Consider the following 10,414-nt stretch of genomic DNA (forward strand, 5'->3'; position numbering starts at 1 on the left):
TTTAGGATAACCACAAAATTGCTAGGATAGCCACAAAACCAAAATCAAAACTAAAAATCAACCAAGATAAAATTCACCACCACAACATTCAAAATATAAAATAACTCAAAATTTAGTCACAAACATCATAAAACAACAATTGCAACTAAATTAAAACAACTCTATCGGATGATCGGGAATCCCTCTGAGGAGATAACCTACGGTTGCTATTGAGATTTCCCATGGTCTAAATGAAAGTATGGAGCTCATTGTAAATTCATTAATAAATTTATTTGGACTAAGTGAATCCAAAAGAAAATAGTAGTACCAGAACGAGGGAACCGTAGGATCTAACTTGTGTCGCTCTAACCAACTTCAATATGCCTCATAATATTTAAATGACCATAACCATAGGGACATCTGATTTGAAATCATAACTTGAAACATTAGGAAACTTAAACTTGCTATGACGAGGAGCTTGGAGCTAGCATTGTGGACAACACGACCATCTTCAACAACAAGATGATCTACAACAACATATCTTTCCTTAGATTAAACAACAATTCATAGGATTTTAGGGTTGTTTGCTTATGCAACTTAAATCCTCAATCTATCTTTAGGTCTTTGTATAACTTTGCTATGCAATTTAATCCCTAACCCACTTTAAGATCCTGAGGTTGTTGTTTGTCACGACCTAAATCCTCATATCTTCCAGGCTATTTGTGTGATCGTTTCACACGAATGTAAGCCCTAATTAATAAAATTGATAGGATGAAACATTTAGGATGAAATTGATAGGATGAAACATTCAATAATTCTAATCTCCAAAATTGAAGCCAAATAGTAGAGTAGCTTAGGAAGCCACCGAGGTTCTCCTTTGGATCTGTGACATCTCCTAGTTCTTCCTCCTTTGGACTCTATAATAAAATATTTCAAACTTGATTAATTCCCCTTCACACCTCTTTGTCTGACCTTATTGAAAAGTCCTAATCCTTTGACCTCTTTGAAGACAATATTCCTTGATTTTTATCAAGAGTTTTCTTAGGTGACTTCAGTTATTTAAGATGTAATTAACTATAAGGGCTTGCCCTTATAGGAAACATTTCTAAACCCAACTTAATATAAACCATATTTAATTCTTTGTATTAAATAGAGAAAATTGTCGGCTTTTAAAGAAAATAGTTTTCACAGATTTAAACGAATGTCATACAATCTTTAATTTATTTAATCGAGTCTTACTTGTAAGTAGTGTATTTACTCTTCGGGGTAGATACATTGCTTGCAGTATTAGGTTCATTTATTTAAACTACTTGAGGATATGAGATTGGTTCGATCTTGTATTTTCAAAAATGTAAAATACTATTTTTTCTAAATTATATATGTATTAAATTAAATTAAAACAGGTGTTAGGATATCCATCATAGCAGCCGACAACTTCACAACTGCAACTTAACAACTCAACTTTTTAGTGCTGACAGATGAACAATATGGTATCCATATTTCTTTATAATAGCAAGGGTCCTAACAAGCTTCATAGTATATTATACAATCATACTATAAGTATAAATATATTTTGGAAGTCCCTTAGACTTTATAAAGATGATTAAAAAAATTGAAAATTATATAAAGTACTTGTTGTCTTCTAATCCCTACCATCATTGGTGGTGGGCTATGTGTGCATCTATCTAAAATAAATATTTTTTGAAATAACCTACCACTTTTGGAATGAATTGTAGCTTATTATCTCAGATGAGAAAACAATTAACCTTTGTTATTAATGCTCATTTTTATACATCTTATTTTAATAATTGTTGAATTAATGATTTTTCCAAAGAGATTCTTGTAAATAATATTTTAATTAGCACCTAAGTTGAGTGGCAAGACTTGAATGAAAGTAGTCCCTTTAGCCACCATCTGTTGCTATTAGAGTAGCTTGTTATAATATTATTTTAATATTCATATCACCATTAGAATGACAAATCATATAGAATGATAAAAAATGATTTTTTATAACCAATGCTAAGAGTGTCTCCCACTTCAGTTATTTTATAACCCTCTGATTAAACCTTTTTTTTAAAATAAATCTTTTATCATTGACATTTCATGTATAATTGAGTGACTTTCCTGAATGATCTTAAAAAAAGAAATTTAGTGGCAACATGTATTATTTATGCAAATGTTATTATTTATATTTTACTCATACAAAAATAAGAATGTATATATATATACCAAATATATATATATATATATATACATTCTTATTTTTTATCTTGCTACTTGGACATTATTTGCTTGATTGGATACTTATTTTTTGAAGTCTCTTTGGCTGAATTTCTAGAAAACAATTGAAAGTCTTAAAATCATGATTTTAACATCTTTCTTCTGATTCTTAGAGTTCCTTTTTACAAAATTTGTTTAGTAAATAAAATTAGATTGCATGGAACCAAAAAGTCATGTTTAGAAGTATTTCATAGAGTAAATTTCATATAACAACAACAACAAAGCCTTAATCCCATTACTTGGGGTCGGCTACATGAATCATTTTTCTCCATTGAGTCCTATTTACAATCATATTTTCATTCAGTTCTAATAAATTAAGATCATTTTTTATATAATAAGCCGAAATCATCCTAGGTCTACCTCTACCCTTCTTAACGAAAGTCGAATCTGAAACACCTACTCTCCTAATCGGATTATCAGAGGCTACACATACCCTATCACATATATATTCATTTCACATTTTGTCTCTAAGTGTAAAGCCACTCATCCAACATAGAGTAAACTTTATATTGATGAAAAAAAAATAAGAAGACAAAATGGAATGATAATTGGCCTCAAATGTAATTCATTGGCCAGAGATTTTAAAAAAATTCTTAGTTTAGTTTATTTTCTCACTCAAATTTTCCCTAACATTCTTTTCAATGCCGTGCATTATTCTTTTTATTGCTATGACTAGAGGGGTTTGCAATAAGAATTTCAATATTTTTTTAGCACATCTTTATATTCCAAAAGTATTTATTTTATAAGGTTTTAAAGTAGGGTTGAAGGATAAAAAAGATAATTTAATTTTTACTGTGTGTAAATAAAAAAGATTTTTCAAGATTATTTTTGTGATTTTTAAAAGCTTAAAACTTATGCCTTCTAATTAAATTATTTAAGGGGCCTATTTATAACCTTTGTTTATGGAACTAAGAATATTCAAATCATTCGTTGACTCTTATCCACAATCAAAATGAATGATTGTCTATATCTATTGACAATATATATAGATGTGATTAGAAAAGGCTGTTTATAAGAAGGATTGATCAAGTATCGATGAAATTGAGCAATACTGATGAAAATGACACTTTGATAAGATTACAATTACATCTTGTTAGTGATAATATAAGAAATATTTTCATGCACTTTTTGGTGGAAATAGTTCAAGTTTTGTTTGTTAAATAAACAAAAAAATTAAGTTATTTCATTGTTTCCTTACTTTGGCCACTAAAATAGTTAAAAAAAATTTCTATTGAAGTGAACAAAATAAGGTTTTTTTTTTGGCTAATGGTGTAAAGGTATATGGTTCCGAACTTAGTAAACAAAACTCTGATCTCAAAGCTCTAAAATTTGGCTTACTTTGTGGTCTTAGGATTTGATTAAGTTGGAGTTTTTCTAATACGATCTTTCCTGGTACGAAAAGTATTTCCATGAATACATTTTTATTTTAACTAAAAAAAATTAGTGAAGACTAATTTGAAAAGTGATAATCTCTCAAGTTCATAAAACGCTTCTTTAGTGGTTCAGGTTTAGGTATAAATGATTTAATAAATAACATATTTATAATCCTAGTTGAAAAAGTGAATCTCCAAATTAATTTTTTATGTTTACACATTCATATTACAAATGATTACAACATCTCTTAACAAATTATCTAGAATTTCATTCAAATGGCATGCCCATGAGAAATCTTAGGCTCTGTTTGGCGCAGCTGCAGTTTCTCAGCTTTTCAGCTGCAGCTGTGCTGCCCCAGGAAGCTGTTGCGGAGAAGCAGCTGCGGGGAACTGACTGTTTGTTTGGTGCAACTGCGTGAAAACAACTGCAGAACAACTATTTTCTAAAAAATGATCATTCTGTCCTTGTTTGATAAAACTGTTTAAAAGAAGATTGAAATAGTGAAATTTTTAAAACTCCATAAGCAAAATAAATATGTAACAAATGTAATTGCTAGGTAATTAATTAATTATTGTTATGTAATATACTTTAATTTTTTACCTAAATCCCATTATACAATAACTTTTTCTTAGTTAATCAATTTGTTCATTTATTGCATCAACTAATTTTTTTTTATTAGGTAGCTCTTTTATTTATTCTTCTTTCTTCATTTTTATTTGTTGAGAAAGCTTATTTTTATCAGCAATTCGCTTTTTATGGTGTCAAGAACCAAGAGCACTCACCAGCCCTTCTCTGCTCCCAAAGAGACCTTCTCACATGAACCATTAGTTAAACAGGAAAATGATAATGCACAAAGAACTCCAACAATAAGGAGTGTTTGGGAAACGAAGAAGAAGTACAACAACAAATTATGCAGAAAAAATTAGGGGGGAAATACCGATCAGGAGTGCACACAACAGTTGAAGACGAGCAGAGGCGTAGCAGGGGGAGGAGCGTGGGGAGTAGCGGTGGGAGGCTTCACGGTAGGAGCTGTGTGAGGAGCGTCGGGAGGCTTCACGGGAGGATCGGGGGAGGAAGCAGAGGCGTGCTAGGGCATAAAAATCGCGGAGCGGGTTTCGGGAACAAAAGGGTGCTGCGGCTTCGAGCGGGGCAGTGGGGGGAATGTTAATCGCGAACGCCCGCTTTCCGCATACTTTAGCTGCGACAGGCCGCAAGGTTGCGCGAAAGTTGGAAAAAAAAGAAAGAGCATCACGATCTGGGGCTGCGCCGCTCGAAAAAAGAGGCTCCAAGCGGACCCTTAGTTGAGTATGCATGAAGTTTGGCAACTACTCATGACATAAGGTGTTGCCTCCACATTTTGATCAAGTAAAAATAAACATCAACACTCTTGCATCAAAACAAATGCAATATGAGAAGAAAAAATAAATAAGTGCTCAGAAATCTCTCCACAAAATGTTTATCTATGAATATACATGCGAAAGATTAAGCTAATCAACCATCAAACATCAATGGATACATATGCAGATCAACAACACAAAAAACTTCACAGAAAAAATAAGAAACACATATACAGGCAACGAATGAACCACAAAAAAAAAAAATCCTTAGAAAAGAAAAATTCACTCGAAAGTTGCAGCAAGTCTTCAGTGCCGAATGGAGGGAGGGAAACATAACCAAGATTTAGCCCTAACGGTATGAGTGACAAAAGAGGACAAAGGCGAGGATATATGAAAGCAAGTGAGCTTACTGGAAATCTGAAGGGATGCCGACATCAAAAGCACCTCACAACGGAGCCGCGAAAACGCCCTCTCCTTCTTCTGCGTTCGACAGCAGCAAAAATGAGATTCCAAATGGGCCCTAAACCCCCTACTATAAAATTAAGAGCAAAGATCGAGCTCGGATCAAATAAACTCGAAATTGGTAATCGGAAGCTGGAATGACGGTGAGAAGCTTCTCGTCACCTACCGCAATATACTGCTGAACATTTAAAAGCAAAAGAAAAAGTTTTCACCAACCTAAAATTTCATAATTAACAAATTAATCATCAAAATTTTGAATATTTCAAATAAACCACCCTCGAAAGAAAAGAACATGCCAACTGTTCGCCTGCCAGCCGTCCGAGCGTTTTATTTGTGTTTTTGTTCCTATGATTCTTCCCGTGCGGTGGACAAGCCTGGCCTGATCCCGCCGAGCGATTGAGAGAGGCTCGCCTGAGTTCTCTGAAAATGTGGGAGCGTTGCTTCAGTGAACGGCGAGCGCGGCAAATCCAGCGTGCTTTTCGCAGAGGAAAGCTTACCCTCCTCTGCCTGTTCATGACCGTCATCGTCCTGCGCGGCACCATCGGCGCAGGCAAGTTCGGCACTCCAGTGCAGGACTTCGACGAGATCCGCCACCGACTACACTCGAGCCAACTTTCCGTTCCCCATCGCATCCTCATAGAGGAGCATTCGTCCGCATCCAACGCCGTCACCGGTAAGGAGAACTCCATGGAGGAGGACGATCCGAGGGATACCTCAAGACCATACTCTTTAGGGCCCAAGATCTCTGACTGGGACGAGCAGCGAGCCCAATGGCTCAAATCTCATCCGGAAAACCCTAATTTCTTGACGCCAAAGAAGCCGCGAGTCCTTCTAGTAACCGGATCTTCGCCCAAGCCCTGTGAGAACCCTGTGGGTGACCACTACCTCTTGAAATCGATTAAAAACAAGATCGATTACTGCCGCGTACACGGCATCGAGATCTTCTACAACATGGCGCTTCTCGACGCCGAAATGGCTGGGTTCTGGGCTAAGCTCCCCCTTATCCGCAAGCTCCTCCTCTCCCACCCGGAGGTTGAGTTCCTTTGGTGGATGGACTCCGATGCCATGTTCACGGACATGGTCTTTGAGCTTCCTTGGGAACGCTACTCCACTTTCAACCTCGTTATGCACGGCTGGAATGAGATGGTCTATGACGATCGCAATTGGATTGGCCTCAATACCGGCAGCTTCCTCCTACGAAACTCCCAGTGGTCGTTAGATCTTCTCGACGCCTGGGCACCGATGGGTCCAAAGGGCAAAATACGAGAGGATGCTGGCAAAGTTTTGACCAATTTTCTTAAAGACAGGCCAGTCTTCGAGGCAGACGACCAATCCGCCATGGTTTACCTCCTTGTAACCCAGAAGGATCGGTGGGCCGAAAAGGTCTACCTCGAAAGTGCGTACTATCTTCACGGCTACTGGGGAATTCTGGTGGATAGGTACGAGGAGATGATGGAGAATTACCACCCCGGGCTTGGGGACCATAGGTGGCCACTGGTCACGCATTTTGTCGGTTGCAAGCCCTGTGGCAAGTTTGGAGACTACCCCGTAGAACGATGCCTTAAGCAAATGGACAGGGCATTCAATTTTGGAGACAATCAAATTTTGCAGATGTACGGGTTTAATCACAAATCATTGACAAGCAGGAAGGTGAAGAGGGTTCGGAATGAGACTGCAAATCCACTGGATGTCAAGGATGGTCTTGGTTTGCTTCATCCTCATTTCAAAGCTGTTAAGGTTGAAAATTCTCAACTTTAATATCTTTATGGTCTTCAGTTTGTTTAATTCTTTCTTTTTGTTTAAGTTATAATGTAATCATTTCATCATCTTAGTATAGATATGTTTGGCAAGTAATGTGGTTCTCACGTTTTTGTGGGTTTATTACCTACCAGATGACGCTTAATAGATTCAATGTAGGAATTTATTTTTCCAGCTAATTAGTTTTCTGCTTTTGGTTGTAAGTTAATTCGTATTTCTGCAATCAAATTTTTTTAGACATGGCAAAGAGAGCAGAATATGCAGTAGATTTTTCTTTTTTTAGATAGATTTAACAAATGGATTTAGATACAAAAATAAATGGGGAATTTAGATACATACCACATAATTCTTATACATTTACATATTCGACACTTCAATATATATATATTGTTGAATCCAGATTTGTCTGATGGATCACACCTAAGAAATCAAACGTTTCAACCAAGGGAGAGGGAGAAAAAGAGAGAGAGAAAACAACTAGACTTGCCCTGTAGGGGTGAAGAGGGGTGTTCTTGGACTCTTTGGCCCCTTTATTTCTTGAATGTAGGGACTGCATTCGGCAGAGGAGAAAGTTCTCCCTGCAAGAGAGGGGTTGAAAGATAAGAGCCAAAAAGTCCCTTTTACATTTCATCCACTTATATATAGAAGCTATAAGGACACACTTTTTTATAGAAGCTGTAAGGACACAAATATAAAATAACATAATTTCCATTGCTTTAAAGAGAGTTGCATAGGGTATTCTAGTTCTTTTACATTTCATCCACTTATATATGGAAGCTATAAGGACACACTTAATTATAGAAGCTATAAGGACACAAATATAAAATAACATAATTTTCATTGCTTTAAAGAGAGTTGCATAGGGTATTCTAGTCTTTTTGGTAGTCAAAACCTATCGCTTAGGAGCTTGTCGGCCGCCAGAGGGCTGGTCAGATTCATGATGCTTTGTAACTTTTTGTCACTATTTTTTTATCTGGATCGTTAGATTGTCTCGAGATTCATACTGATCGTTTTTGGGTGCGCGCACGCACACACACACATTCCATTCAAATCTTTAATCTAACATCTGTTTTTGGGTGCGCGCACGCGCACACACATACACACACATTCCATTCAAATCTTTAATCTAACATCAACAATATCACCATCGCTTACTTTTTAAAAATAAAATACTCCTTTTATATGTATATTTATGCCATTAAATTGTTATAAATATAAATATGCATGTATAGATTTTAGATATGTAAATACATAAGAATTGTGTGGTTTCTACATAAATTTCTGAATATAAATTTAGTGATTTGAACATGTACAATTAAGGTTAGAAAATAAACTCTCAAGATTTGATTTGCTTGCATCCAAAACACATATTATTATATTTGTCTATTTCGTCAATTCACTTTATTGACTGATAATACACCTTGATCTTGCGCTTGATTAGTAACTGATTTGAATTGAGTCAAAAATAGCTTTATTTCTCTGGGAGATTACCATTTATTAAATTCAATTTGGAATTATCTTATTTATTGGCTTAGATCGTCTATCATACCCAAGAGCGTTATCAAGAAAATCAACTCCATGATTTTCAAATTCCTCCTTCATGGCACTTTTCGAGAATAAAAGCCATAATATCTCATGGCATATCACCACATTGCAAAAAGTCTAAAGTTGAGCTTGGGTGTTACTCTTTGGGCATTATGGATATCATTTGTAAAGCGAAGATTTTCAATAGGATTTATAATGATAAAATCAATTTTGAATTCCTTTTTTCATAACCTCTATGGGTCAATCTGGGAGCCAAACCAATCCATGCTCTGGAAAAAATTAAAGCTCATCATCATCAATCTCAAGACATTTATATCTTTATCTTTGAATTGGAGTTATGATCCCTCTCTCTCTCTTTCAGGATATGTAGATTCATGGAAATCTTTATTTTATATGTTGGGCAGCCAGGCATTTGAACCGTTTCAGTACTCTTTAAAATCTAAAGTGGCTGATATTATTGTTAATGATAATTGGAACCTCTCTAGGATTTCTGACCAAGTAGGTGGAGATTGCCTCACTTCATTGCTTCAATTCCCATTAGCTATGATAAATTACCTCTGATTTGGTTTCACAAAGAAGAGCTTCATTCCAAGCATTTATCCTCGGCATTTTATGCTAACATCAATGAGGCAGTTGGAATAATCTTATTTGTTTTAAAAACTATAGCATTAAATATGCCATCTTCACGTGGAAGATCATTCAACATGGCTTTTAATACCAAAGATAAGCTTCGAGCTAAGGAATTTTTTGTAGATAATGTCACATCCCGAGTCTGGAATGTGGCACATTCCGTCAACATATGACATGAAAAGATTTGAACAGGTTTTGTATTCGCAAAAAGGAAAAATTGTATCCATGCAAAGAAAATTTTAAGAAATTAAGAAATAAGAGAAATAAACTAAAATAGTAATAAAAAAAACTATCTAGTCCCTAAAAAAAATTATAATAACTAATGTGAAATTGAAAAAAATACCAAAACTAAATCTAAAATTGGAAAGTCTTATCCAATAAAGATGGTCCTCCGAGTGACTGAGTGCAACATGCTATATAAAAATTTGTCAAGTTTTATAAATCAAACTCAGTAAATAATGAATATTTATTAACGACAAAGAAAAGTTGGCATATAGTATGAACAAAAATGTGAGAGAATTTATTTCATGAATAATAAAATTTATAACAAGAGTATCAAATGTTTAATATTATGAATGTAACTTAAATCGTGTAATTATAAATAGATATCTGTATTTAACAATATTACGTATGTTTATATGTATAAAATCTATTTTAACACTACCTATTAATATAATATTGCATTATATTTATATATAGTCGGTTTCTTACGACACCTTCAAATAAGGAATGTAGACATCAATCCCATGGAAATTCAATGATTTCTCTGAGAAACTGTCGGTACGGCTAGCCACAATAATGCTTTAATACCAACTAATGTTATTATATTATCATATATATTTCATGCACTTCAACTAAAACACACGAATATAACTATAATGTTCACCAATATTTATATATAATTATGAATTTGTAATAATGAGATTTAACACATCAAGCAATAAAAGGAAAAAATGAATACTGGAAACAAAAGATAAAAGTATTAAAACATGAGTTTATGCAATAATAAAGCGAGGTTAATTACTCATAAAATGTATTATGAATAAGAA

General features: G+C 34.6%; 1 protein-coding gene across 2 annotated transcripts in view; it reads left to right on the forward strand.

Moving 5' to 3' along the window:
• The first annotated feature begins 5,693 nt into the window (after window positions 1–5,693).
• The window catches only part of LOC110034226 (xyloglucan 6-xylosyltransferase 2-like), a 9,220-nt gene continuing 4,499 nt past the window's right edge, over window positions 5,694–10,414 (forward strand). The window contains exon 1 of one of the 2 annotated variants that reach the window (XM_020738510.1): window positions 5,694–7,169. In XM_020738510.1, the coding sequence (XP_020594169.1) occupies window positions 5,859–7,169 (1,311 nt within the window). In that variant the 5' untranslated portion in view covers window positions 5,694–5,858. The remainder of the gene's footprint in view (window positions 7,170–10,414) is intronic. The other variant, XM_020738518.1, reaches the window with a different exon arrangement.

This window comes from Phalaenopsis equestris, unplaced genomic scaffold (assembly GCF_001263595.1).
Source record: "Phalaenopsis equestris unplaced genomic scaffold, ASM126359v1 Scaffold000002, whole genome shotgun sequence".
Classification (NCBI taxonomy): domain Eukaryota; kingdom Viridiplantae; phylum Streptophyta; class Magnoliopsida; order Asparagales; family Orchidaceae; genus Phalaenopsis; species Phalaenopsis equestris.